Source organism: Dysidea avara, chromosome 7, assembly GCF_963678975.1.
Source record: "Dysidea avara chromosome 7, odDysAvar1.4, whole genome shotgun sequence".
In the NCBI taxonomy this organism is placed as follows: Eukaryota; Metazoa; Porifera; class Demospongiae; order Dictyoceratida; family Dysideidae; genus Dysidea; species Dysidea avara.
Window position 1 is genome coordinate 5,036,097 of NC_089278.1, and position 27,946 is coordinate 5,064,042.

The 27,946-nt window shown below is 39.9% G+C and overlaps 5 protein-coding genes across 6 annotated transcripts in view; 3 read left to right on the forward strand and 2 right to left on the reverse strand.

Moving 5' to 3' along the window:
• Positions 1-2,183, reverse strand: part of LOC136259795 (uncharacterized) — a 4,260-nt gene extending 2,077 nt beyond the window's left edge. The window contains exons 1-8 of the mRNA XM_066053338.1: positions 2,039-2,183; positions 1,775-1,957; positions 1,658-1,727; positions 1,417-1,603; positions 1,279-1,365; positions 959-1,066; positions 742-894; positions 486-698 (exon numbers count right to left, since the gene is read on the reverse strand). Coding sequence (XP_065909410.1) covers positions 486-698; positions 742-894; positions 959-1,066; positions 1,279-1,365; positions 1,417-1,603; positions 1,658-1,727; positions 1,775-1,957; positions 2,039-2,123 — 1,086 coding nt within the window. The 5' untranslated portion in view covers positions 2,124-2,183. The remainder of the gene's footprint in view (positions 1-485; positions 699-741; positions 895-958; positions 1,067-1,278; positions 1,366-1,416; positions 1,604-1,657; positions 1,728-1,774; positions 1,958-2,038) is intronic.
• On the forward strand, positions 2,099-13,072 carry LOC136259817 (ras-related GTP-binding protein C-like). Its single transcript, XM_066053370.1, has 16 exons — positions 2,099-2,258; positions 2,395-2,453; positions 2,668-2,748; positions 2,799-2,893; positions 2,942-3,075; positions 3,129-3,185; positions 3,337-3,406; positions 3,462-3,534; positions 3,739-3,778; positions 3,840-3,914; positions 12,268-12,332; positions 12,385-12,462; positions 12,525-12,623; positions 12,683-12,732; positions 12,793-12,839; positions 12,896-13,072. The coding sequence occupies exons 1-16, from the start codon at positions 2,256-2,258 to the stop codon at positions 12,944-12,946; spliced, it is 1,077 nt and encodes a 358-aa protein (XP_065909442.1). The 5' UTR covers positions 2,099-2,255; the 3' UTR covers positions 12,947-13,072.
• Positions 13,073-13,195: 123 nt separating this feature from the next.
• On the reverse strand, positions 13,196-14,317 carry LOC136259827 (nuclear nucleic acid-binding protein C1D-like). Its single transcript, XM_066053382.1, has 6 exons — positions 14,127-14,317; positions 14,008-14,074; positions 13,664-13,719; positions 13,556-13,610; positions 13,438-13,503; positions 13,196-13,385 (listed from the first exon to the last, which is right to left on the reverse strand). The coding sequence occupies exons 1-6, from the start codon at positions 14,289-14,291 to the stop codon at positions 13,300-13,302; spliced, it is 495 nt and encodes a 164-aa protein (XP_065909454.1). The 5' UTR covers positions 14,292-14,317; the 3' UTR covers positions 13,196-13,299.
• On the forward strand, positions 14,243-16,819 carry LOC136259812 (pseudouridylate synthase 1 homolog). The gene is made up of 15 exons (XM_066053362.1): positions 14,243-14,489; positions 14,537-14,634; positions 14,684-14,777; positions 15,214-15,282; positions 15,340-15,406; positions 15,460-15,560; positions 15,614-15,641; positions 15,698-15,776; positions 15,831-15,876; positions 15,936-16,029; positions 16,083-16,153; positions 16,203-16,247; positions 16,375-16,449; positions 16,498-16,568; positions 16,621-16,819. Exons 1-15 carry the CDS (start codon positions 14,316-14,318, stop codon positions 16,784-16,786), a joined length of 1,278 nt encoding a protein of 425 aa, XP_065909434.1. The 5' UTR covers positions 14,243-14,315; the 3' UTR covers positions 16,787-16,819.
• On the forward strand, positions 16,819-27,934 carry LOC136259788 (ankyrin repeat domain-containing protein 36C-like). Of its 2 annotated transcripts, none has more exons than XM_066053324.1 (46): positions 16,819-17,126; positions 17,184-17,298; positions 17,344-17,517; positions 17,566-17,672; positions 17,723-17,860; positions 17,910-18,092; positions 18,152-18,206; positions 18,303-19,428; positions 19,478-19,549; positions 19,601-21,778; positions 21,828-21,960; positions 22,009-22,089; positions 22,137-22,235; positions 22,508-22,592; positions 22,756-22,869; positions 22,926-22,952; positions 22,995-23,090; positions 23,143-23,247; positions 23,439-23,573; positions 23,633-23,712; positions 23,757-23,898; positions 23,952-24,071; positions 24,141-24,287; positions 24,334-24,381; positions 24,436-24,561; positions 24,612-24,674; positions 24,763-24,828; positions 24,882-25,031; positions 25,077-25,196; positions 25,252-25,323; positions 25,376-25,474; positions 25,623-25,673; positions 25,734-25,807; positions 25,857-25,926; positions 25,986-26,075; positions 26,133-26,214; positions 26,263-26,324; positions 26,393-26,452; positions 26,721-26,789; positions 26,845-26,901; positions 26,955-27,044; positions 27,092-27,175; positions 27,224-27,309; positions 27,436-27,556; positions 27,614-27,686; positions 27,735-27,934. In XM_066053324.1, the coding sequence occupies exons 1-46, from the start codon at positions 16,882-16,884 to the stop codon at positions 27,860-27,862; spliced, it is 7,698 nt and encodes a 2,565-aa protein (XP_065909396.1). In that variant the 5' UTR covers positions 16,819-16,881; the 3' UTR covers positions 27,863-27,934. The 2 variants fall into 2 exon arrangements, with proteins under 2 accessions (XP_065909396.1, XP_065909397.1); XM_066053325.1 differs by having other exon boundaries at positions 23,001-23,090.
• Positions 27,935-27,946: the final 12 nt, after the last annotated feature.

The following is a 27,946-nucleotide window of genomic DNA, read 5'->3' on the forward strand; positions in this document are numbered from 1 at the left end:
AATAAAAACAGGTGTATAGTGGGCATTAAATAGATTTTTCTGACATTCATGAATTGCTGTAGACTAATGTAAATTTAAATTTGATTGTGACTTGAACTTTTTAAGTCAAGTTGTTAAATTTTGTGGAAACATTATTAACATGCCTAACCAAGCAATTTTGTTTTTACAAAATGGTAAATCTCAAAATGAGGGTTACCCCCTTTTTCCACTGACCCCTTCAATTGCAGTTTTACATACATGTGCACCTACTCTAATAAAGCATACACATGAACTCTAATGCAATTATGCTGATTACGTTTTCAGAAATACAAAAGAGAAAAAAAGTTTTTGTCTTATGTGCTAAAAGAGTCTGCAAAAATATGCGACTAAAGAACACTGCAATGAAAGTAATACAGTGATGCAACATTGCAATCTTTATACACTAGTTATAGATCGATATAACTTTAGATAGGTCTCTCTATCTACAGAGAAAGTGTGCTCAATACCTTATCATTGTTGTTTAATACAGAATCTATCATGGATGTAAGTAGTTTCCAAGAGTTGCAATGCAGTTCAAAGTGTAACTGTACTGATGGCATCTTCATGATAGTCACCAATGCACTCAGCCCTGAACACTCGATCATCTTGTGACAGTTTTGTGTGGACAGCATGACCAACACTTCCATTACACTTGAGCAAACATCAGCAGCATTTTCCTGCTGCAGTGTGCATGAGTTAAGACTACATGTTAGCATCACTAACCATGAATGGACTCCTTATTAGTGCATCTACTAGAAATGTCACAACTGGGATGTCTGCAGGGAGCAAGCACTCCGGAGTGGCTTGCATTCCTAAGTGTTTCTGATATGTCTCCAAAAATGTTTCCATCTGAGGTCGCATGTGTTCTTCCATGGTCTGCACACATCAATGATTAGTAGCTAATAGATCTTGATGAGAAATAAACGATAAATGAACAAACCTTAATTGCATGGTTGATAGAATTAATCAGTTTGATGGTGACCTTAGTACGAGAATCAGGTTGAAGCATCAGCTGGTAGCATATGCTATTTGCAACTTTTGTGAGGATCTGTATAAAATGCAATACAAACCAGCCAGATGAGTGATATAGGATCTATAAAAGTCATGCAACACAAATTGTTGTAGACCTTCAGTGCTGGTCACTGTATAACAATAACAAGCATTTTATTATTGGATGTTCTATTAGAGAGTTTCATATACAAGGACCATGCATGCTCCTGAAGTTCCTCCCTATAAACACATTATGTTATAGGTACATACATTTTCTTTAAAAGAAACTTGTTCCTGCTGCTTACGTGAGTTAACCTCCTGTATTATTATTCTTTTCCTTGCTGCAGTCTCAGCTTGCTATGTAGTATAACATGCATGATATTAGTCTAGGTCAAACTTGTTGCTTACATGTGGTGTGGTCAGAACTGCTGCTGTTGTTTGTGGTCTAGACCTTTGTGGTTTTGGAGGTGGAATCTCATCACTAGTTTTCCTAGCTGGTTTAGGAGGAGGTTGAGCTGGTAATCCAGGTGTTTGTGGTAGCTTCCTTTTTGGACGCGGCTTCTTCTGAGCTACTTCATTAACAACACCTAAATGACTATACCATAATATTAGATACATGTTAGCATTATTAACTATAGTTATTGCTGACCTTTCTTCCACCACGATGTTGAATTGTACTTCAATACAGCCATCAACTTCACCAAATTCTATGGTATTACCTGGATACGGCATGCATGAATGCATGCACTGCAATCACTTATCATACCATTCCTGATCTTCAGTGTGCCACCTGGTCCAATGCCAACACTTCTGGCTACACAGGCCCCAACTATGCAGGTGACATGAGCACTCTGTTTCTTGACTAGTAATTCCACCAGAAATGGTGTAACATTGTCAGCACAAGTCAACACCACATCAACATCTTCTGGCCCAGAATAATTACTAGAAGCTGCATAGAAAAAAATTGCATAGGAAAACATAGGCGTGGCAAGCACGATTGCATTCTACGTTTTGTCAGGAGCGATCTTACCTAACAGCTGCTTGCCATGCTTGATGGTGTATGTCTTGTTGGTCTCGGTATCTATCAAGTGATAACTTGACGTGGCAGCAGACATCGATTATCTTCTTTTTTTTTCCGGGACTGAAAATTTTCCATTCCAAAACCGCAAACTACATGCCGGATCCTAACACTGGAGGAGCTTGAGGACGTTCCTTTCTCGCCAAAGAAAAAGCGTGAAATTAGTAATATGGTATTAATGATGTTGTTGTGTTATGTAGGAACCATAGGTGGTATATATTTGTGTTAGTGTAGATAGTAAAAGCTGTAGTAGTGTTTTACAAACACGTGACTCGTTTTACTACTTAATCGTCTTGCTTATTGTCTAGTCTTACGACGATAGATACGGCAGTTACAATGTGGTCGACTCATTCCCAGAAGATTATGAGTAAGAGAGACCTCAGTACAGTGGAACTTTTTTTAAAAGGACACTGAGTAATGTTTAATGACCACAATACAACTGTCCCCATAGATCACAAAGTTTAACCATTGAAGGATACCTTGTTAGATTTTATCAACCTATCTTAAAGTGTCCATCATAAAGAGGTTCTACTATATATGGCCACACATCTGTTTCTTTCACTTGATTTTGATTTGCATAGTTATGGCCATGGAGACGAGGAGGATCCTGCTGTGGCCTCACCAGAAAATAAACCTCGGATTTTGTTGATGGGACTTCGAAGGTAAATAGTTATATGACACTATTTTTTCTAACTTTTTATATAAATCTTAGGAGCGGGAAGTCTTCTATACAGAAAGTGGTCTTCCATAAAATGTCACCAAATGAGACGTTGTTCTTGGAAAGCACCAGCAAGATTATCAAGGATGGTTAGATCACTGATCATTGTATCATAGTTTAACCTTGTGTTGTTGCAGACATCAACAATAGCTCTTTTGTGCAATTTCAAATCTGGGACTTCCCTGGTCAAATAGATTTTTTTGATCCAACATTTGATTCAGAAAATATCTTTAGTGGTTGTGGTGCTTTAATATTTGTCATTGATTCTCAGGTAGGATACCTTATATGGTGTTCCATCATGTAATAATGTTGTTTTGCATAAAGGATGATTACAGGGAGGCATTAATCAAACTCCATCAAACTGTCACAAGAGCTTATCAGGTTCAAAGGACTTTTGTGTGTGTGTGTGTGTGTGTGTGTGTGTGTGTGTGTGTGTGTGTGTGTGTGTGTGTGTGTGTGTGTGTGTGTGTGTGTGTGTGTGTGTGTGTGTGTGTGTGTGTGCACAATGTTATAAGCTTTTTTCTCTCGTTAGGTTAATCCTAACATAAAGTTTGAGGTGTTTATACACAAAGTGGATGGACTGTCAGATGATCGGAAGATTGGTATGTAATGCAACATGTTATAGTCAATGTCATCACTATGGTGTGTGGTGTACAGAAACACAGAGGGATATACACCAGTGTGCTACTGACGAGCTGATTAATGCAGGAATGGATGGCATTCACCTCAGGTATTGTGAGTGTATCTGTGTAGTTAGCATGAGTTAATATGTGTTTGTGTTGTAAGTGCATGTACAAAATTACGGGTAGCTTCAGCCAGGTATTTGTGGTATAATGTGTATCATTTAGAGCTTTTGTATATGCACATACGTATGGTGTAGCACAAGTTTGTGTGCATGCACAGATTTTATCCCTTCTTGTTTTCATCCATTTAGTTTTTACTTGACAAGCATCTATGATCACTCAATATTTGAGGTATAGACACACAATGTCACAGTGTTAGGAAGGTAGTGTAATATTTTCTTCCATTGTACAGGCCTTCAGTAAAGTGGTACAAAAGCTAATACCACAGCTGCCTACTCTGGAAAACCTTCTTAACATATTAATTTCAGTGAGTATATTATTGTAGTGTAATGTCAAAAGTTGACTCAAATCAGAAACTGGAAAGTGTATCAAGTTAAAGGTTTAATCTTAGTAGTGTTTTATTGGTTGAACTGACAGTTTGAGGAGGGCCAAAAAGACCTGAAGTTAAGTCATTATATGAATGAGATGAGTGTAACACTGGTATTTCCTCTTGATACACAAAATGTTACAGCAATTAGTAGCTCTAAATTGATGCGCGTTCATTGCTGCTTGTGATTTTTGCTGCTATAATTGTAGTTTGTCCTACAGAGCAAATGACACGGGATGGGTTAATAAATTTCTGGGTTGGGCCAGTATTACATTTGCTTATCTCACAAAAATATAATCTTGATATAACTTTGGACCCTTTTGGCCCTCGTCAAATCATCAATTATCATACAGTACTATCGTACTGTATAGTAGGGTCCACAAAGGTGTAGGCATTACCCATGAAAAAAATCACCCAAAAACCAGCCTCACTTTTTCCAGCTGACGATAACACAGTATTGGTTAGGCAAAACTAAGCCCAAACAAGCCTTCAGATCAACCCAAAATGCTTTCAACAAGTTACTATGGAATTTTTAAAATCGAGCTATGCTTGTCTTCAGTCAGTCAGTCAATCAGTCAGTCACTAGAAAATTCCGTTTAATAAATATTTTTTGGTAAATGTTTTTTTTTAAGGCTACAAGCTTGATTTTTTCACTGTTCGGCATTGCTTCAGCCCGAGAAGTGCCTTTTGGCATACCACAATATGTACAATGCATTCTTCATGGACTTACCACTGTCCTCCCATTCATCTTTGCTGACAGCGAAAATGTTGATTTGGCAGTAGCACGTGGTGATGACTTCCCTTCATAACGGAAATCGTCCGTATTTTTCATTGTGGCTACTTTGATTGCAGAGGTGCTTTTTGAACAGTTCTTGATTCGTAACACTGTATAACAGATTGAACATAGCCGACAACGATGCGTAAGGATACTTCACTTTTCAGACAATAATTGATATAACTGGGGCACGTGGCACCATTTCTTTCTTTTGATGCAGTATGCGTGGGTTCACCAGTCATAATAATTATTTACAAAAAAAAGTTAAGAAACAAGCTGGAGTATTACGTTTGCTAATCTGATACTCACTATTTTACATACAGATTAAGTTACTGATAAGTATACTTGACTGCACTGGTTGTATGCTTTGAATTCAACCAGTGTTACATGCTGTGATTCTCATGAAATACAAGTACACAAAATTTTTTAGAAATTTCAAGTAGAGTAGGGACCATAGCACATCAATAAAAAGTACTGAAACAAGTTGGAGTAGTACATCACAGTAGAAATGTTATATTATCCTCAAGATACCATAACGGAAATGCACAGTAGGGATATAACACTCCTTATTGTTTTACTGTGATTTAATATCGTGTACTACTCCAGCTTGTTTCAGTACTTTTTATCGATGTGCTATGGTCCCTACTCTACTTGAAATTTCTAAAAAAAATTGTGTACTTGTATTTCATGATAATCACAGCGTGTAGCACTGGTTGGATTCAAAGCATACAGCCAGTGCAGTCAAGTATACTTAGCGATAACTTATACTGTATGTAAAATAGTGGGTATCAGATTAGCAAACATAATATTCAAGAAGGACCATATAATATTACAATACATTTAAGAGATAGTGTTTGTTGACATAGATGGAACAGAGTCCACTGAAAAATATGGCATAGAGTCAATGTCGAGAAAGGATGGGGCCTTATCTCTAATGTCGTGGCTGAAGTAGGGTCCAAGCATAGTTGTTCTCATGTGTAGGACAGTACCAAGAGTTTATAATGTGTTAGGGAGAGTATCAAACTTCGCTATATACCCAATGAAAAATGAGTCATAAAGTAGCCCGCATACCTTTGTGTCCTCTCATAAATCTGACCGCTGTTGATTGCCCAGATTTAACACCTTTTTTGTTTAGTCGGGTGGTCCTCATGCATTGAATCCCTATGGCTAAAACCCCTTCTAGACGTGTCACTTTTACTATCAGAACTGTCAAAGCATGGAATGGCGACCATGATTATCTGGCTCTATCGTCACGCGTGAAGTTGATATATATGGCTCTCAAGGTTAGTTGGCTGTGTCTTACTCTTTGTACTGAGTTCCTCAGCGTACTGTGCCATACTTTTCCAGGGGAGTTTGTAAAACGTGGGAATACGGAATAACGGAATAAGCAAAACTAATCTTTTGCAGATTGTACAAATAGTTATATTTACCTTGTAATAGCTCTGCATGGCACGTCACGGCAATGGACAAACAGCAGCTGGGCAACCACAAGCACACAACCAATCATGCTAGAACAATCTACCTTCGCTAAGCTTACTTACCTACACTCTTTATTCAAACCTTAAAGAGTTTAATCCTTTTAAAGAAATACACAACCACTGGACTTTGTTTACTTGGTAGTGTGACTCTAATAAATTTGTCATATGCACATGAAGGCCAGCTATTTGACCTAAGAATAGAATTAGGTCTTAGTGTTTTGTAGCAATATTCAACTTAAGAGTATAGATAAGCAAGTTTAGTGAAGGTAGGATGATTGCTGTATGCTTGTCCTATTTAATGCTCGTCCAGCTGCATCACCGTGGCGTGCCATACAGAGCTATTACAAGGTAAATAAGTATGATTACTATAGAGTATATAACTGCTATAGTTGCTCAGTGTGGTTGCCTTTCTGCTGTGGAATGGATGGTACTGGATTCCTTGTTGACTACACAATTGCCTGCTCCTTGGAGGTGCACCACTGATAGGGACAAATTCCTCTCCAGGTACCATTGTCAATGGTGAATCACCAGGTTGCTTAACCCAGGAGAGTGTGTCCCTCCCATCTGATTCACATACTGTAGAAGACAGCAGTCCTGGTGTCCTTCTTCAGCAGGGTGTGAGCATTCCTTGTGACCTTGGCAAATGACTTCACCACAAAGGTGGCTACGAGGAGCTTATGTGATTCTTGTTATCTGTCTGTGGCTAGAGACTGCCTGTCCTCACACCACTGCAAGCTGCTCCCCATCCCAGCATTGAGGAATCTGTCTCTATAACCATGGTGGACTATCTTCTTTCCAGTCAATAAATCTGTTCTGGTAGATCACCATTCCAGCTTAAGGGATTGCCTTCTGGCTTATAACCATGTTGCCTTGAATAACTAGGATGCCTGTTGTGCCTGGAGTTGCAGCCCGTGGAGCTTGATGTATGACTAGCTGTCATATTGCCAATGGCCTGGCCAGCTAATGCAGTGACAGTGTTCCTGCTCTGCTGTATATTTGGACCATTTTCTCTTGGTAAGAGCCTGATCAACATCTTCTGGGAGTCCACTAGTCAGTCCACTAGGAAGCCCAGGAATTGTATTGTCTGGGTAAGCTGCAGATGGGGTTTCTTCCTGTTGACTGCAAAGCCCAGCCTTCCAGTAGTGATGTGATTTGGCCCAGTTGTCATTCTAATTCCTCCCTGGACTGTCGTCCAGACACATTATGACATGTGACCTTTGATGGAGTAGTCACACTAGTCAAGAGTTTGGCAAAAACTCTGGGGGCACTGCATAATTCAAAGGAAAGAGACTGGAACTCATATGTTGTGTTCTACCACATAAAGCAAAGGTATCTTTGATGGCCTTCCCACACACTGCACCAAAAGGTATGCATCTTTGAGTCATTCTGCCTCAGCAAGTTTCCTCACTATACTCAGGCTCTCCATTCTCCATCATGAAAAATGGCCACTGGCCTGTGAGAATCATCCTTCTTTGGGATGACAAATATTCTGCTGAGGAACTGGTTGGAGACTAACTTTATTGCTCCCTGAGCTTGTTCATTTCCTCCATTATCAGGTGGCCGTTCTTCTTGGGTGCAACCTTCTGAATTGGTTTTGACACCAGTTCCAGTTTGTAACCCGTGACCACTTGTAAAACCCATTAGTCAGTCGTTTATCTAGCCAATTGCTCAAGCAATATGGCCTGGAGGGAGCCTGGTATCAGGCCAGGGTTCTTCCTGTGTGTGGCTTGAATGGCTGGTCTTGGGCACCACTGATATCCTGCCTCCATACTTTGCAGGAGCACCCTTCTCTCAGTAGCATTTGTGTGCTGGTTGTCTGCTGTGCCTGCCACCTGCAACCTTTGCCAGAGCCTTCTCCTGTTCTATCCACTTGGTGGCTACTTTCTCTAGAAATCCTCACTTGGACCTTCTTAACCGAAAATCCAAGGTTACAGATCCTACTCATCCAGAGGGTCCTGGTCCTCCATCCCACTCAATCACCCAGGAGCAACAGAGAGTGGCTTGGGCCCATGTCAACACAACAAGATCTTTCCCTGCCTGCTGGATTAATCTCTTGAGCACATCATCCAACTTGAGAGTACACAGCACTATACAGTTACGGTTTGGGAAGTCTTCCATAATTTTATCATGCTCCTCTTGTCCAAATCTTTCGTCCGTCCAATATGTGAATACAGTAATGTTGTTTTTATGGGAGCTTCTGCTACTCATTTACATAAATTAGATTTAATTCAGAGAATGGCTGAGAGGTTGTGTGGTGTTACCTTTTCCTCTCTAGCTTCTCGTCGCTATGCTAGCTCCATTGGTTTGCTGTGTAAGTTGTTGGACCTACAGTGTCGAGGACCTCTCCAGGATTTTTGTCCCACTCTAACATCTGTCACCCATGCTTACTCCTTTTGTCATGTTGTGGATGACAGTTTGATGTTGCAGCAGATGACGAAATATAATTCGTTGGACTTATTTATTAATGGTTTCCTGGGCATAATTCCCTCTCTCTGGACTACCATTCCATTAGCTTTAAGGGAGAGAGGTACAACTGAGGGATGGTCCACCCTTCGACACCAATTTCAAAGACATTTCACTGACATTTAATTATTTTTTTGTACTCAGCCATCATATTTATGTTATGTGCACTGTATTTGTTACAGTAAAAAAAAAAAAAAAAAAAGGTCTCAGCCTAAGAAGTTGTTCAAATATTGGTAGTCTCACAGGCTTCTCATGTTTTGCCATTTTCATCTGTTGGGGTCAAACTGCTAATGACTCCCCTTCTAAATGATATCTGCAACCTGTTCTGCACTTCCTGGTGCTGCACACTTGAGGAACCAGAGAGGGGGTTGTTGAACATCTTCATTTCATTTCTAAAGAGCACACACAGCTAGAAGAAAAAACTTATTATGGCTCCTTTATTGCCTCCTAATTTGTCTACACAGGTTAATAATAGGGCATAAACTATACATTGATAGTTTAGGGTGAAACATTAGTCCCATCTCCAAATATATGCTGAAAATCAAACGTCTGTAATTAATTTTGCTATACAAATCACTGTGGTACGGTAGTACTGTATATTAGGGATCATGGAGGTTTGGGTTTTTGTGACCAAAAATATCTCCCAAAACACATACCCTTGGCAGTATTGTTTAGGTATAACCAAGCCCAAAAGTACCTTCAGTAAATGTTTCCAATAGTTTGCTACAAGATTTTTAAAAATGATTCAATGAAATTATCTACTGACGGACTTAACTACCTGATGCCTTCAGACAGGCTTGATTTTTTCACTGTTCAACGTCACTTCAGCCAGACAGGTGCCTTTTAGAATACCACAGTACATACAATTTGTCCTCCTTTGTGTTCCATTTCTTTTTGCTAACAGCCCACCATTTCCTGACCAGTTCCCCATCTTCCCTTCCCTACACCATTCTGGGAAGTAACAACTGCTCCACCCATGAACAACCCTAACACTATAAGTGTATTTTTCGTTTTTAATGGGTTTTATAAAAAATAAAAACTATAGTTTTGAAAACATGCCAGGTTTTCTCTCAGCAAACTTTCTTTAGTGCCACAATTGTACCGACTGTATTTTTGTGGCCAAGATTTTCAAACCGAGGGAATAGCAAGTAGCAATGCTATGAATAATATACCCCTATAGACAACCAGATGAGACTGTGGCCACAATCCATCAGATTGTGACTTCATTAATGTATTTCCATGCTGTCTCAATTGATTTAATTTTCATTAATACGGCTAGTAACCACATTCTACAGGATCAAACCATTGCAACAATCCCTCAATAAAGCAACCGGAGACAGTAAAAGTCTGAATGTATATGGCTCAAACTCAAACATGAATTAAATGTTACAGCAAGCTAGTAACCAGTAACCTTTAGTTTGTTGTAACACCTCAATAATGAGGCCTCAGTCTTTATAGCTACATTAATGAGGTTTTCAATAACAGGGCCACCTTGTTAATAAAGCTGCTTATTTTCTGTCCCGTAGGTGAAGTAATATAGGTCATAGCCAACATACTGTACAGAATGGTAGCTAGCTAGTTCTCTTCCTCAATTTTGCGTTGGCTGTTGAGAAAAGAGATTATATGTGTCTGCTTTATGAAAATTACTAGCTACAAAAGATTTTTAGAACTAACTAATTCACGCATATTTACAAAAAAAAATGGAAATTTGGATCTAGTATGTTAAAAAAGTAGGAATAAAAAGTAGTGAAAGAAGATGAATGATGGTATTACAGCATAGCTCAGTGGGAAAGTCCCTACTTTGGCACTGAACAAAATAATTGTTATAGCTAATGTGCCAAAGTAGGGACTTTCCCATCAAGCTATGCTGTAATACCATCATTCATATCTTGTTTCACTACTTTTTGTTGCATAGATCCCTACTTCTTTTTAAATTAACAATACTATGTTTAGTTTTTTTGTTGTAGCACAGCTAGTTACAGTGTAACTTGTGACTGTTCTATTAGAATATCATGCACATGACTGTTGTATTAGAGTGACTGTTGTATTAGAGTATTGTGAGTCATCCAAGGGGTGTGCAGCTAGCTAGACCAATAAAGGGTGAGGTCATCTTGTTTTCTGTTTAAGTAAAATGAATAGCTAGATTGTTAAGAGGTGTACATGGTCTCCATACTCTATCGCTATAGACCACTAGATCTTTATTTGATGGGTGTGGTCGCGAACCTATCGCGAACAGCATCCCAATCACAGACTTGCAGATATCTAGCTAGTGTACCTCTTATACAGGACTGAAGCGCTTCTGAAGTCCACTCTGAAATAATTCTGTGGCATCTAAATACCGTATATCAATTAAATTTGGCGATAAACTAAATTTGGCGAAATTGGCGAATGGTTACCAATTCGCCAAATTAAAATTTCGCCAATATTACATTTTTTGTACCGGTGACACTCAGCATGAACCAAGCCCTCAGACGTTTCTTGTTCACAACTTAGTCCAATGAATCCCCTAGTACCAACCCCCCCGTTACTAGCAACAGCTCCTAATACTTTGAGACGCCTAGCGGGCTGAACACGTGTAACTTCGTTAAAAATGGTGATGTTTAATAAGTATGTCAAAAGAGAAGCGCGACCAAGCTTTAAGCCATCTCAGAAAGATATCGAAGCTGCTCAGAAGTCCATTGCTAATGCTGTCAGCACTGTAGCAGAGAAGTCTCATAATCGCGGACAGTACAATTCGTACTCCAAGAGCAACGTGCGTTAATCGGGAAGTATGCAGCAGAGAATGGTGCTACTAATGCTGCAAAACACTACACCGCAGCTTGGGGAATCGAGATAAACGAGTCTACGGTAAGGAGGTTTAAAGACAAGTATTTAAAAAAGCTGAAGGATGAGATTTTGGAGCAGCGTGCTTCGATCGTTGCTACAGTATCATTGAGCTTCGTGCACATGCATGTCTGGCGCGGCCACCCCTTCATTTCTAATCGAAAGGGTGGCATGCAGGAGTAAACATTTCGCCAAATTAAAATTTCGCCAACTGCAAATTTTTAGCTAATCGCCAAATATTAGTTTCGCCAAATTTAATTGATATACGGTATGTTGCTGAAAGAAAGTGTTGATACGGAAAATTAACGCCTTGATATGGTTTCATTGGATGAAGAAGCAGGCTGATTGAAGATAAAAGAAAAGACAAGGTGCAGAAGGCCTACACTCGTCGGAACCCCAAAAGGCACATCCTACTTGTGATTTTGTTATTGTGGCGTAAAATGGCAGCCATGTGCTGCTTTGTTTGGCTTCTAGCCTTGCGACTGTGGTCAGTCGGGCAGTCCAAAATTCCAAGTTTTGGCGATTTAAAAAAAATATATCTGACCACCTGTGTTTTGTTATAATTAATGCTGATTTTTGTCTCAAAAGGGATGATTTTCAAAGGTGGAATTTTAGGTGGCACGTGAAATTTTTGGGGATCCCTACTTAAACGGTACTACCGTACCATTTGATATATTTGTAATTGGTAGAAAGTAATTTAGGTTTTCCCTATTATGTGCTGTATTAGTGATCAATTACTCTTGTTCACCTACAGCATTCAGGCATCGAGAAGGCATTCTTATTTGACGTTGTCAGTAAGATCTACATTGCCACAGACAGGTACACTAGACCAATGATTATAATTGTAGTGGTACAATCTTGTTCAATATAGTTCACCGGTAGACATGCAGACATACGAACTGTGTTGTGATATGATAGATGTGGTGATCGACGTCTCCTGTATATATGGGTATGTCTGTGGTGTGGATGAGTAACAGACTGTAATCATCACGTTGTCTTTACTGCACACAGTATTCAGGAAGAAATTGACAGTGCAGCTTATGATACAAAGTCCTCATCCATCATCAAGCTGAACAACAGTACTGTATTGTATTTAAGAGAAGTGAACAGGTAAAACCAGTAAAGCCGGTACTACCAGTTTAGCTTGCTGTATGCACTTGTCACTACAGGTATTTGGCACTTGTGTGCTTACTGAGAGAAGAAAGTTTTTCTAAACAAGGTGAATTAAAAACTGATCCCATTTTTCTTGTGTTTATTATTTCCATCTTACTGTATGTAGGCTTGATAGATTACAATTTCTATCGGTTTAGAGATGCAATTCAGAAGGTAAGCCATGCCAGTTAGGATCATGGTACATCTTGATGGTTCACATATCTTGTTAGGTGTTTGAAGTGAGGCAACAGGCACTACTGGCATCCAAACCAACTGACTAGAGATCCTTTTTTTTTTTTTAATTAACACAACCACATAAAACACTTTGTCTATTATCATATACATCTCGAATGATCCATTACCATTCACAGATCATTTTTTTCTCATGAGTTTATCAATAGAAATGACATGTGCTTTATTTATTGAAAGTCTAACAAACATCTGGCATAGTGAATACATTATGTCAAGAAGCCCTTGTAGCCTTCATGCAAAGCAAATTACTCTACCTATTGTGTTGAAATAAACACAAATTAGAGCTAAGAATTTGTGGTGAAATTTTCATATACACTTGAGACAGTGAACAACCCATTTAATGGGTGTTTATGACATGACATCAGTGCCCATGAGAAAATGTTCAGGGTGAATCTGTACTATCATCAAGTTTAGATTTCTTGGAGGAGGAATCATTTTCACTACTTTTCCTCTTCTGCTGTTTTTGTTCTGAAAAAAGGAAAATTACTTGAGATGTGTATTAGTACACAATTTGCTTTACTTTCTTCCAAGCTCCAAAGTGCATTTCTTATAAACCTATTAGCCCCAGTGACTTTGCGAGTTTCCCCTGATAAAAAACAAATGATTACAAATTTTCCTATTGTCAAACATATAACTACTTTTTTGCTTCTTCTTGACTTCATTTACTTTAGCCATCGTCTTTTGTATCCTCTCCTGTGACAGAAGTTACTCAGTATGCCATAACTATTATCTATTTCTTTGCTTACTAATTCTTTTTTGATGGGATGGTCAGTTAGTGATACTCCTTGAGTGTTTAGGAACACTGAAATACAAGAGGGTGATACTTCAATATATCCTGTACTCTGATCTTTGTACTCAGTCAAAGTGAGTCATAAGTCAAGCTGAAAATTTGCAAAGGACAGGCTCGGTTCATAAAGGGGATACCACGATCTGATACATTTAGGATAACAACATGAACGTAATTTTACAATAGAATTTAGCATTAATCAAGGCTTATTTATTGAGTTTGACCACTTCAACTGAGGATAAAGATTGGAGTGCCACCCCTTGAAATACGTTAGTCAGTTTAACACACAACGTCTCAACTCACTCCAAAACAACGAGTTTAGTGTGTAAGTGTTGAGTAGCAGTAAGGATGCTTGTTCCAGATGGTCTAACTGTGTTAAACACTGATAAATCACGTGCGCCACACATGACATTATTTCTCACACTCTCCATCGTTTCTTCCACACGTGAGCTAAGTATCAATTTTAAGCATTGCTCTGTTTCTCCAAGAGCGTTATGGAAAGTTGTACATGGCTCTTCCAGCTCCTCCGGCAAACCGTTTTCCTCGTCCCCCATCTGACAACGTTGTGTTCTAATATTTTCGAGCATGGCACATGGGCCTCACCCTAAGTCATGGCAACTATAGAGAGCGATAGTGTCGTTGTACACGATAGTACCGAGGATCACGAGGGTCCAGCTGTTAAAAGACCACGTGTAGAAGAGCCAACATCTGATGTACATTCCTCTGAAGCACCTGTAGCTGCACAGCAAAGTGAGCCTGGAAATGACCCAGCTGACGTGAATGAGGTACCACTACGCCATATTGTATGACATTGTATTGGTGGATGGCTTAGAAACCAGAGAAGAGTCCTACAAATGCTGGTAGGGGAGGCAAGCGTAAGTTTGCAATTCTCTTGAGCTATTGTGGAAAGGGATACTTTGGGATGCAGAGGTATACCTACTTGAGAAGTGGGCGTGCAGTAATATTTGTGATCATAAAGGAACCCAGATGTGCGTACCATTGAGGAAGATTTGATACAAGCCTTGTACAAGGCAGAAGCTATATCAGAAGACATGAGAGACAACTTGGGAAAAGTACTAATTTGTGTGTGTTAGGTAGAAATCAAGTAATTGGAACATCAGTCAGCTGCCTGGTTCATTGTAAAGCTCACTAACTGATTAACTTGATTGTGATTGCCAGGCTAATCCTCCAACTGCTTGACAATGTACACATGCATGCACGCATACACACACCCACGCATACACGCATGTACGTACTATAGCTACTAGTTTGCAATGCAGTTGGCATCACTTCATCAATAACTCTAGGTTTTAGTGTTATAAGATGAGTATCTTTCTTACGATTAACTGGGAATACACGAGTGTCCCAATATTCCAATGGGCATTCATAACCATGTCCACAGACTTTTGTTTTACACACACACACACACACACACACACACACACACACACACGTGTTTGTTACAACATAATGTATATCATCTGTTGTATTATCTTTAACATATTGTAGATGTTCTTTCAACGATGTGCTCGGACAGACAAAGGGGTTTCAGCCATCAGACAACTTGTCTCTGTAAAGATAAGTACTCCCTAGTTACAAAACTGTTTGTGATGTCCATATCTTTTATCTCTTTACATGTATGAAAATAAAGCAGACAAGGATAAGATCAATTCTCACCTTCCCTCACAGATCAGGGTGATTGGTTAGAAATAAGATGTTGTCACTTATAGGCTAAACCAGTTTTACTGATTCCAGCTATCATCAGAGTTACCAAGAAGTTCAACAGTAAAGACTACTGTGTTGCTAGGTCATATGAATATCTACTACCAACATATGCCCTGTCTCCAACATTTGAGGTGAGCATAGCATTTCTGGCGTATGTTTTATTAGAGAGTTTTATCGTGTTTAGCAAACAAGAAGAGATTTTAGGATAACTAGTAAGTATATAGTGCGTGTCATGTGTCATTTTCATGTGTGCATATTACGTACATAGGTGAACAGATTGATAAAATCAATCATTTATTATCACAGTTTGTCGGCACTCATAACTTTCATAACTTCACTTCTGGCAAGTAAGAGAGAGACACTGGTCCCTACAAATGGGGTGGAATTGTATTTGTTTATAGGTCTCCACATGAAGCAAGTGCTAAACGCCACATCAAGGAATTCTGTGTTAGTAAGGCTTTGTATTTTTAAGCTCACAACTGAATAACAGGTTTTGTGTGGTGTAGTGTGGAGAAAAGTTTGTAGCTGAAGGTATAGAGTTTCTTGTACTACGTGTGAAAGGACAGAGTTTCATGCTCCATCAGATAAGGAAGATGATAGGTACTGATAGTAGTTGGGTGTGTGTAGTGTCATGTTAATTGCTATCCTTCAAGGGCTCGTGATTGCCATAATACGCAACATAGCAGACAAAGAAGCTCTAGCACGTTCCTTTGATGACAGTAAGGTGATTAAAGTAGATGTTATGTGACATTGTTTAACTGTGTGTCAATTAGGCTGACATACCGATGGCTCCTGGCCTTGGTCTGATGCTAGAAAATGTATGGAATTTTGACATATATAGTATTTGTTCTACGATACATGCTTACTTGTAATCTATATTAACAAGCTAGAACTATAACTTGATATTTCCCTGGGACCATGACTGTAGTACTGTTTACACAACAGGTATTCTTTGATGGTTACAATAAGAGGTACAGCAATGATGGAACCCATGTTGCTCTGGACTGGGAAATTTATCATGTAAGTGGACCATATAAGTTGTATACCATTGTGACATTTCTTGTACAGGAAGAAACCGATGCATTCAAACAAGAACATATCTATAATCATATTATACAAACAGAGAGTGCAAATGGAGTGTATCCTTTAATGCCACATAGTTAAAATGTATATCCTTATCTTGTCAATTAGTATGATGCACTGGCTGGGAACAATTCCACTACACTCGTTCAGTAAAAACAAGGCCATTGGTAATAAAGATAGTTCTACTGTAGAAAAATCAGAGGAAGCTGAGCAAAACAAAACAGAACTTGCAGACACTACTAGCACAGAATCTAGTACATACAAAAATGTGTGAATTTTACTACATTTGTACTGTTGCGATACGTTACCACGGAAACAGATTGGCGCGTTTTATTTGGAAGAAACGAAATTTAGCGTGTAGAGTTCATAATGCCGAAAATATCAAAGCTTTTAAAGAAATCTAAGAAGAAAGGGGATGGGGACACAGCTAGTATTTCTAGTAAAGCGAGTGTTCTGCCACCTAGTGAAGGGACCGCCGTTCATATATTTAGTTACACGATCAAAAAAGACAAGGACCTACCCAAGCTACATAAAGCAGCATGGCGCGGTGATACGAGTAAAATAAAAGAATTGGCTAAGCCAAGTTCAGTGAACCAGTTGGACAAGCAGAGCAGGTATGACAAGATAAAAGTTTAAATGATGCACTCCTACACGTACACTAACTGATACAGGACAGCCTTACACTTGGCCTGTGCACAAGGAGACGCTGGGATAGCAACCCATTTGCTTTCTTGCAAAGCTAATACAAACAGTCGTGACCTGGATGGCAGGACACCATTGTTAAAAGTAACACATGATTGAGATGTACATATTTAAATTATCATGTTGAAGGCAGTGGACTCAAACCAGTCAGAGTGTGTTAAGGCATTACTAGATGCTGGAGTAGATTCTAATGCAGCTGACAAGGATGGATTGACTCCACTGCACATTGCTGCTCATAGAGGAATGCAAGAAGTTGCAACAATGTTGTTGGAAAGAGATGCTCGCATTGATGCTGTTGACAAGGTAGAGATGACCACTGCACTACCATCTATCTAGTTATCTCTTCACTAGCTTGGTTCCTGCCCTTTACATCTAGCTACAATTGAAGGTCACAATAATTTTGTAGCCTTCCTTATCAATGACGGGGCTAATGTGAATGCCATGGATGGACAGGGGCGGTGAGCACTGGTATATAGTGTCATTAAATATTTCCTTTGTTTTTTTCCAGCACACCACTAATGTTGGCAACAGAAAAAGGACGTATTGGCATCCTGAAACTTTTGCTACAGAACAAACCTGATGTCAAACTAAAGGATGAAAAGGGGTGCACAGCAAGGGACCATGCCATCATTAATAATAATAATGAGTGAGTTTTTGTACTTATTTGCTAACATATAGTTGATTTGGCTTTGTAGCTGTGCTCAGTTGATAAAGGATTATGAAGCTAGTTTGGTGCAGTCTTCAGGGCATACCAGCAGACCTAACTCTATGTTGATAGATGACCCAAAACTGGCCCTCACTGGAAGAAGTTTCCGTGGACCAGCTACTGACAATACTGGTGATCTGAATGACTCCAAGACTGATGAAGGATCTGTCAAGTGAGCAGTCATGCTTATGGTTGACCCAACATATGATATTTTTATTATGAATGCTGAAGGTTGGACGCATCAAATAATTCCTGGAATAGTAATGATGAAGAGAGCAGCCAAGCAGTGAGTGTAACTATGTTGTATGTAATTAACATTTGTGGTACTGGTTAGTTGACAATAACAGTTCTGGTAGTTACAATATTCCTTGTGATGTTGTAGGTTTCTGGTAGCAATCGTGGTCCCAGTTTGTTAGGTGCTCTCAAGTTACAACATGGGAGAGGTGATCAGTCCCTGATGCAACAAACAACAAAAGCCAGTGGACTTGCTGGTGGAGCTCACCTCACTGCTAAACCACCACTAACTACTTCAGCTCCTTTACAACAGCAGCAGCAGAAACAAATGTCACCAGAAGGAAAGAAAGCATCCAAACAGTCCGAGGAAGATTTTCCATTAGATTCCAGTTTTGATGATACTGATAGTGATGAGGAGTACAAGCAAAAAGCTCCACAGAGTAAGATTGTTAGCAGTACTCCAAATGTAGTAGATAAGAAACTCCCTGGTCTCTCATTCTCTTTTGACAAGAAGACTTCATTAGCAGGTATAGCACGATCTTCAGAAAAAGAAAGCACAGCACAACTGCCTAGTGAACAAGCTACAACAGAAGGGACAAAACCAGATAAACAGATGGTAGATGACTCTGCTACTAAGAAAGTAGAAAAGGTTGATAACAAGCCTGCAGTAGATGAAGATACGTCTTCTAACTTTGATTCTAGTCCGCTCAGTAGCGTGGCCGAAGATGACTTTGTTATGAAGCAGCTTAGCTCAGACAGTGATGAAGATGATTTCCCTGACACTGGCTATGTCCCTAGTGTTGGTAATGCTCTGACTAGACAGGAACGTAAGAGTTCTTTAAAGAATCCTCCCCAGCAACTGGCTATCACAGAGAAAGACAAGATACTTGAATTAGCTCGGTCTAGCTTCCTTGAAATGGATGACACTCCTAGAAAGAGTGCTTCTGATGAATCAAGTAAAGACGCAGGCTCACCAAGCCATAATCTGGGTACCTTTTCACCAATCACTCCACTGCCTGATAAAGGTGATATATCACTTGTACTACCCAATGACTCCCAGCCAGCTAACAAGTCAGCCATCCGGCATGTCACTGGTGCAATGTCTCCACAGTCTGAAAGTGACAGCAGCTTGGACACTGACTCAGTGATCAGGAAAGCAGAAGAGATTGAACGAAGTGTAGAGAAATCCACCTATGTTAAGGTGGAGCCTCATGATAAGGATACAACAGTGAAGCCAGCAGCTCCAGTAGAGAAAGATAAATCACCTAGTGAAGGTATAGTAGTGTTTCTACACCATTACACCATCGGCTGTTGTTCTACCAGGCTCAGATTGGGACAGTGAACCAGAGAATGAAGAAGGTGATGATCTCACCAGCAGCAATGAAAGTACTGATAGTAAGGATTGTGTGTATGCGTACATGCTTAAATTACAAACTATTCTAATAGAAGGGCACAATGCTTTGGCTGGACTAGGAGCACGTGGATTGCCGGATCCTTTCTCCAGTCACACTAGACGTAGTTCAAAGTTAACATCAAAACCCAATGACTACTTTAACGTGTACAACAGTGACAGTGATGATGACAATATTGAAGAGCTTTTATCACCAGAAAAGAATGTGGGAAAAAATGATAGTAGTGTTGGTGTGGTGGATATGTTACCAGTGGAAAGTCATGAAGCAGTCAAAGGTGACAAAGATGTGGCCACAGCGATAACAGATACATACCATCCCTCCCACACTTCTGATACTGCTAATAGAGAAAGAAAGCAAGACGACACAGATGGTGCTATGGAATTTGTTAATCCTTTTGTGACACAAGAGGGTGAAGATGACCAGCAAGTCTCTTCTGAGGAGGAAGAGGAAGAAGAAAGTGAGAGTGAATGGGAGAAGGAACTGAAGGATAAACGTGACCATAAACCAGTTGTTCAGTCTCCTGCAGGTGTGGCTACTGACCAGCGCAGTGTGCCAGCAACTGATGATGAGAAGGAGCAACAGCAGCAGCAACAACAACCACAGCAGCAACAACAGCAAGAATCTTTGTTGGTCAATGATGAGCCAATTCTTACTTCTACCAGCAATTCAATTAGCAGTGACAAACATATTACCCACACTCATTCTTCTGACAAACAGGAGGAACTAGTTAATGAACTACTTAATCAACAAGACTTAACTGAAGCAACCCGATCACTTAGGGACAATACAGATGGAGAAATGCACAAGCAATTATCATCTCCTGTGGCCAGTGAAGAGGTGCCTTCCTTACCCGCCTCACCTACCACTCTGCAGGACAAGGAGGCTTTAAAGAGATACCAGCAGAAGGAAAATGAACTGTTGATGGTTTTGGAAGGTAGACGAAAACAACTAGATAGTGACAAAGCAGACGAGGCAACTGATGGTGCTCTACCCACTAGTTCTAGGGCAGACAAAGACCTGGTAAATGTCAGAAAACCAAGTGTGTCTGACTTGAGAAGTGTTTGGGAGACCCAGGCAAAGCCCAGTGAAGAAGTATCTGACAGCAAGCTACCGTCATTGCCACCATTACACAATAAAGGAGCCAATAAGGTTGAATTGGAGCCAATCCGTAGTACTACAGCATCACAACTACAAGGAGACAGTCCTCACTTCTTATTAAATACTGTGGATAGTGGGTTACTATCAGGCCATACAACTGCATACAATGGAGTCCAGCCCACCCCTGCTCACAAACTCGGTGAAACTAAAATGACACTAAGTGATGAAGAAAGTATTTCTGAGTCATTGACCAGCTCTCACTCTCATGGTGTCGATGATCAGATAGAGCCACTTGCTACTACTGCTGAATTGACAGTTGAAAATGAAGCAGATGTGAACTTGGTACATGTCAATTTGGAGGGACAAAAGCAACAATTATTGACGTCGCCTCTCAAGCACACAGAAATGTCCCTTGAAGATGACAGCAAGCAATCTTCTCCTAAGTTGGTGGCACACAATGAACCACAGACAAAGAGTCTCAGTGAACTACAGCAAGAGATAGGGAGATTGGTAGAAAAACAGGGCTCTAGTGATGGTCAACTGTTAGAGCAATTAGTAACTGTCACAGATCCCACAAACATACTTGTATCTGGAACTACATCCTTCCAGCAACCACAAACCACTAAGTCTGTAGATGGCTTATCCAACTCCCATGTACATGTACAACAACCTTTACAAGGGACTACATATTTGACTAGGCATACTGTGACACATGAGAAAGCAACTTCATCTTGTTCAGATGAGTCTTCCCTTAGTACAAGTATTCCATTGGATTTTACCTCTGGTCATCAAGGCTCACTTGTTAAGCCATCAAGTACAGATCATTTTGGGGTGTTATCGAGTTCCCTACAGCTTCAGTATGGACAAGGAGCACCCCTCATGGGCAGAGAGGCAATGCTGGGTGACATGCAGACAGATAGAGAGCTGAGGGATGACAATGATGACAATGATGAACTGATTAATGGAAATGTCAGTCTGTCATCCCAACACACTACCACTGAACTAAGTACAACACATGACATAGTCTCCCCTGTGCCACGTCTGTCATCCTCCTTGCAACTGCGACCTGGAGCATCTGCAACCTTCAGTGGTGGACTAGCAAATTCACTACTGGGTGAGTAGTAGATGATGGAAAATCACTTAATTATTATATATGTTGACAGAGTCTTCTGGTGTCAGTGCACTGCAGGAGAGCCTGCGGAAGACTCAGCGACAACTGGAAAGAGCACAAAATGCAGAAGCAACTGCAAAGACTGGACAGAAAAGAATGGAGGCCCAACTCAAGGAATTCCACAGGTATTCTTTTCGTAATACGTATATGACATGTCCAGCTATTTACTCTAGGAAAAGGTCAGACCTCAGTGCTGCAAGGGCTCAGCTAGAAGAGAGCAAATTGGATTTAGAGATGGTAAACAGATCAATGAAGTAAGCCAACAATATTATTGTGGACAATGGACACCATCCTACACTAGATATCAGTTGGAACAGGAGAGCATTGCTCGCAGCAGTGCTGATAATCTTGTGGCTCAGCTTAGACAGCAGCTAGGGAAGATAGAACATCAACTAAGAAAGTAAGATATATGTATAGGGGTAAAAGTGTCTCTTAATATGTTTAGCTCTACTACATATTAAAACTGTTAGCTCTGTTTACCATAGAGCTCATACAGATGTGCTGCAAAACAAACAAAAAAAACTTATTTATTCCTAGAAAGGCTATTATTATTTAACTTGTGTGTTCATATCAACATGTGTTTAAAATGTTATAATCATCAGCTTTGTAGTTTGTTACATCGGGTAATCCCACGGTCAATCAAGTTTATGATTTAATAATAATATTATACAGAGAAAAAGAATCACACCAGAAAACTTCATCAAAGAACAAAGAGCTCGAGCTAGAGTACAGGACTGTCCTTATTGGCAAACAACAGGTATTTGTATGTTTTTCTGTGCACGTGCGTGTGTGTGTGTGTGCACATGTATTTGTAAACATGCTTGCATGTGTGCATGCACCACATATTAAATGATGTATTCAATTACACTTCAGTGTACATGTTTCATTTAATTTCTATGTACACATTCCCTTTGTTTCAGTTGCAGGAAAGATTTGATGATGTACAGACACAACTCAAACGTGAGAGAGATTCATGGAAACTTCAGGAGACACTCTACAACGAGAGACTAAAAGTCCTTCAAGACATGCAACAGGTACATGCATGTATCAACACCCAACAGCTCGCTACCATATGTTATTTCTTCCTTAGGAGTCCAACAAAGCTAAAGCCCATCAGGTAGATCAATTGGTGTAAATTTTACTTTATCATTTTGTGTAGACACAGGTTCTTACACAGCTGGAGGAATCTGATGTTGCTCGACACTCTTTGATGGAGAAACATTCTACCCTCCAGCAACAGTTAGCTCAAGCACAGGTGTGGTCCCACCTCCTTGTTACTCAACAGTAGCTCATGTGAGCACACACAGGTACAGCTGAGCAAGGAACAGCAACAACGTGAGCAGCTACAAATGCAGCTAACATCTGACATAGAAGCAAATAATGAGAAACTACTAGCCAAGTCAAGTGCTCTGGTGCGTTGCTGAATGATTATGATTACTGCTGCTGCAGATGCTTTAGTGTACATAATACATTCCAGAGGCTGTAAGGCTGTTAAATTAGTAATTGGAGTTGCAAATTCCATAGCCTGGAAGTGTACGCATTCCTTAGCTATAGCTCTAACAACTATTCTAGTGTTTATATCAACACTTTGTCTTTCATGCAGGTTGAAGCTGAAAAGTCTCTGCTGCTGCTCCAGCAGCAATTTGATGCTACACTGGCTGAGCTCAAGTCAAAGGCTGAGATGTTGTCTACCAAGTTAGATGAAGAAGCTGCTAATAAGAAACAAACAGAAGCAGAAGTTAGTGATTTTTTGTGTTTGGTTAATGATTTGTTATGAGAGGTGTCATTGCTTTGAAGCTTTTTGTGGTCAAATCTCAACTAGAAAAGACAAACAATGAACTACACACTGCTCTGAAAGAGAAAATAGATGTAGAAAAGTATGAATGTTAAGTGATGACTGAGTTTATGAAATGTTCTACAGAGAACTCCATGCTAAGGCTCAGGAGCACCTCAGACAGAGTAGCTTGATGGAGAAGGACTTGGCTAACAGCCAGGAGCGACAACAGGATGTGGCCAGCAAGCTTCAAACAATGGAGACCAAGCTTACGACAGCTGAGAATGAGGTGGAGCAATAAACATGATTGTGGTTAGTGATGGTATGTTATTGTTGACCCAGGCTAAACAACTCCAGTCTAGCTTCTTTGAACAAACTAATCGAATTAGCACTGTTCAAAGGGAGTTAGACCACTGCCAGCAGCTATTAACAACCACAGAGGAAAAGCTAAGGAGCGAAAATGTTAGTCAAGTTTATCCTTGCCCTCTAACCATAAATTGATTGGTTGATGGTAATTTTTTTTTTTTTAAGGAGTTGAGGGTTAAATTGGAGAGCCAGCTGTCTACATCTAATGAGAAGCTGACCAACAGTCAATCTGAACTGGCTTACCTCAGAGCTCAACTTGATCTGACCAGCAAGAAGATTACAGATCAAGACGTACATAGTTCAGAAGCACAAGTGAGCAGCTTAGCTAATTGCTTAACTTTTACGTTACACTCCACAGGATAAATTCACCTCCATCTTGGAGAGTCTGAAAGTCGACCACCAGCAGGTAAGAGAATGTTAGGCTACAAACACACATTATTGTTAGTGACTGTACTATTAGGCTAGAAATTCACTAGAGGAAAAGCTGCAGTCTCTTAGGGACCAACTTATGGCTGCCAAGGAAGAGACTGCTAGAAGCAACCTAGAGAAGAACTCGCTAAGTCAAGAGCTACTTTATCTGAAGCAGGTAACTCAAGTCTTATACTGGAGCCTCACTTATCTGCAGTTGGTTTAAAGGAGCTGGAGAGAAGCAAGCAAGACAAACAAGCAGTAGAAATGACACTGTTACAAACAAAGGAGGTCAGGTTTAAAATCACAATGGCTGTGGTTATCATGAGCTTACTAATGTTTACCCAAACACTTGACCACATCTCAATTGTTATCACAGGTGAGCTCAAATAATAGAGCATCACAGCAGGACCTGCAGAGACAGATCCACACATTGACCTCCAAGGTGCCCACCACATAATCACTCTTACATAATTTGTCATGATTACATTGTGTTAGTTGGCAGCCAGCAAGGAGAACTATTCCACCAGTCAACAATGTTGTAGTGACCTACAAGAACAATTAACTAGGCTGAAACAACGCTGTACTGAGCTGGAGCAGAAAGTGGCTCTCTCCCTACAGGAATGCTCTGCTCAGAGTGAAGTGAAGGTAAAGACTGAGATGTATTTGAAGTTGTTGTACCTATATTATCAGCTGGAGTTGGAGGCAGCCACATCGGCACTAAATCAGGAGTTGGAGAAACATCAGGTTGATGTGAGAGCAAAGGATGAACACTTAGTCCAGCTCAGTACACAAATAAAACATTTACAAGATGTTAGGCTTACCCCCTCCCTTGTGGCCTGTTGCTAAGTGACATAATCCCCCACAGGTGCGGTCTGGTCTAGAACAGACTACCACATCATTGAGAGGAGAGATTCATGACCTGCAGACACAATTAACAGTGAGACTTGTGTACTGCTTAAAGTGTGGATGTGACAGTGGTACATGTGTAGACCATTACTGCTGAGCGGGACAGGGCTCTGCTGTCTGCAGAAGAGTCCAAGGGACTTTGGGAGACAGAGATCAAGTCGAGATCTCAGCTAGGCCTTAAAGTGAGGGACATGTAACATGTGGGTGTTATGGTGCCTGACTGCCTAGATATGTGTGTTTGTTAATAAGTTGTACACTAATAGTACACCATTACATCAAGTGGTATAATAAAATCATTTATTGAGTACTATATGTGTCTGTTGGCCACAGCTGATGCAGTTACAAAAATCTCAATCTGATCACACAAGTCTGCTTGAAAATGTAATTTCAATCTTGTGTACATCGAGACTATTTGATTATGGGTTTTTTTGTATGGCCTAGGAGAGGAAAAAGGCCCGTAAAGCTCTTGAAATTAAAAAGAACGCTGAAAGGAAGATGGAATCACATCATGAAAGGTACCTTATAACTTCCTTAATCCTGCCACATAGCAAACATATTGTACAGAAGTATTGTATTACAAGAAGAATCTGTGTCACTTAAGAGCCAGCTCAGGTCCATGAGAAAGAAAGTGAAAGTAATGGGATCACATACGTATCTTATGGCTGCTGGTAGTCATCTTGTGCCCCCACACAGGAGTTTGAAGAGAATGAACATTTTCTGAGGACTGAATTAAACAGTACACAACAGCAGTTACAAGCAGAGACTGATAGCCTCAGAGGACAGGTCTGTTAGTGTAGCAAATTAGCACATGTCAACCAAACTGTCCCTCCCTAACATTAGCTGCTAAAAGTGTCAACAGAATTAAGAACTGAGTCTTTATTGAGGAAAGAGGCAGACAGCGGGCTTGCATCTCTCAAGAAAGGTTATTTGCAACTTTGATAGTTTTAGTTTTGAACCTCTTCTTCAACAGATTGTGAAAAGTCAAGAAGCCAGCTATCTCTAAGTAAAGTAGAACTGAGAGACAAGGAAAAGGTATTTATATTTTTAGTATATAGCATAAGCAGTGGTGATGTTGCACAATTGTTTACATTTACCAACAGGTGCGCCATCAACTGGATCGAGCTAACAGGAAGTTAAAAGAGGAGCTGAAGTGCCTCAAGGTCTTGCCATTGTTGTTGTGCAGTAATCACTTATATGGTTGCTATGGACTTATAGCTAATAGACAATGTTTATTAAACGACATGTCTCAGCACCAATACATCCATTGACTGGCTGTCATTTGGGTACCCAGCTAGTATAGTGTCAAAGTGTCTGTTATCAAAAGATTGTCCTACTAGCTTTTTACACAATTCTGTTATTCATCATCTCCTACATAGCCAATGTTTACACTATCTGTTATGTTCATGTCACCTTGTGGTGTATTTTTAGGAAGAACTAGTTAACAAATATACTCCCACGAATGAAATAGAACTTTTTAAAATGCAGATAGAAGATAAGGTAATGAATGAATTAAATTGGTGCATGTTTCATGTGGTTTTGCTGTCTGCCTCAGGCAAAACGAGAGCTACAAGCTAAGTTGGATGAGGTTAATGCACATTTAGAACAACAGGTAGTTATAGTATAATATCATGAGAAACTACATAAATGCTTTTTAATCACTAGACTGCTGTTCAAGCCACACTAGAGAAGATACGGTCAGAAAGTGAGCTACAATGGCAATCCAGATTCGAACAGACGACTGGAGAATTAAAAGTACTTTGCATGCAGCATTAGTGGTATTTTTTAGTTGGTTATTGTAGCGGCAACTCAAGAAAGTTCTCATGGATGCTGAAGAGCTGAGAGTAGAGCGAGATAGCAAGGATGCTGAAGCTAAAAGATACAAGGTGATAGATGAATAACTTATTTCATGTAAACACACATCGCTGGTGTAGGAATTGTATGAAGTAGAGTCAGCACGGCGAGAGAAGCTCAGTAATAAATTGGAAATGGCCAAAGAATATAACACCAGCCAGCTTAGGTTTGTAAACACTAAACTTGAGTTATTATTAACCCGTTAGCACATCGTTACAAACCATTTGATTTGGTGACGAAAAGTTAATAGTGATTACTTTTAACAAATCTGTTTCTATTTGTCTCATATTAGTACTCATATGGAGCAAAGACCATACTATCCTACTGACTTGTCAACTTCTCTATCAAGAGGCTTTCACCATGTTCCGATGTCTTCCTCCTTGTCACAACCTAACACTTCTGTGCCACTGAAGGTGCTTCGACTGTGAACCAATTATAAAAAGCTGTCATTGTATTTCAAAATGTTGTAGAGTTCTACTAATGATCTACTGACCAGTGTACGACAGGAGCTTGATAAGAGTATAGCCAAGCATCTTGACTCAGGTATATTAGTAACTACACGAGTTACCATGGTTTTAATTCTTTATATAGTTTCTACTACTGCTGCTGCTTCAAGACCTCAATCAAAATACCATCATACATCACAGTTGGCTCCAAAGAGAACTGTTTCTAAAAAAGATGCTCATATCACATCCATTGCTCAGAATTATTTTGTATAGACATCATCACCTCCAATACATGCTAATTTAGTAATGATTTTTTTCTAAAGTTTGTTATTTATTTATATGGTACTTGTTTTTCCA

Excerpts from the sequence above, each read along its gene's own strand:
- LOC136259817 (XM_066053370.1), top strand. Across the intron at positions 12,333-12,384 it reads ATCTACATTGCCACAGACAG|TTCACCGGTAGACATGCAGA; the intron begins GTACACTAGACC and ends TGTTCAATATAG. Across the intron at positions 12,463-12,524 it reads GACGTCTCCTGTATATATGG|TATTCAGGAAGAAATTGACA; the intron begins GTATGTCTGTGG and ends TACTGCACACAG.
- LOC136259827 (XM_066053382.1), bottom strand. The coding sequence starts at position 14,291 with ATGCTCGAAAATATTAGAACACAACGTTGTCAGATGGGGGACGAGGAA. Across the intron at positions 13,720-14,007 it reads ACTAAACTCGTTGTTTTGGA|TGTTCCTAAACACTCAAGGA; the intron begins GTGAGTTGAGAC and ends CTTGTATTTCAG. Across the intron at positions 13,504-13,555 it reads AGTCAAGAAGAAGCAAAAAA|GGGAAACTCGCAAAGTCACT; the intron begins GTAGTTATATGT and ends GTTTTTTATCAG.
- LOC136259812 (XM_066053362.1), top strand. The coding sequence starts at position 14,316 with ATGGCAACTATAGAGAGCGATAGTGTCGTTGTACACGATAGTACCGAG. Across the intron at positions 15,777-15,830 it reads CATAACTTCACTTCTGGCAA|GTCTCCACATGAAGCAAGTG; the intron begins GTAAGAGAGAGA and ends ATTTGTTTATAG. Across the intron at positions 16,248-16,374 it reads TTGGTCTGATGCTAGAAAAT|GTATTCTTTGATGGTTACAA; the intron begins GTATGGAATTTT and ends TTTACACAACAG.
- LOC136259788 (XM_066053324.1), top strand. The coding sequence starts at position 16,882 with ATGCCGAAAATATCAAAGCTTTTAAAGAAATCTAAGAAGAAAGGGGAT. Across the intron at positions 23,091-23,142 it reads AACAGTTAGCTCAAGCACAG|GTACAGCTGAGCAAGGAACA; the intron begins GTGTGGTCCCAC and ends GAGCACACACAG. Across the intron at positions 27,176-27,223 it reads CTGAAGCTAAAAGATACAAG|GAATTGTATGAAGTAGAGTC; the intron begins GTGATAGATGAA and ends TCGCTGGTGTAG.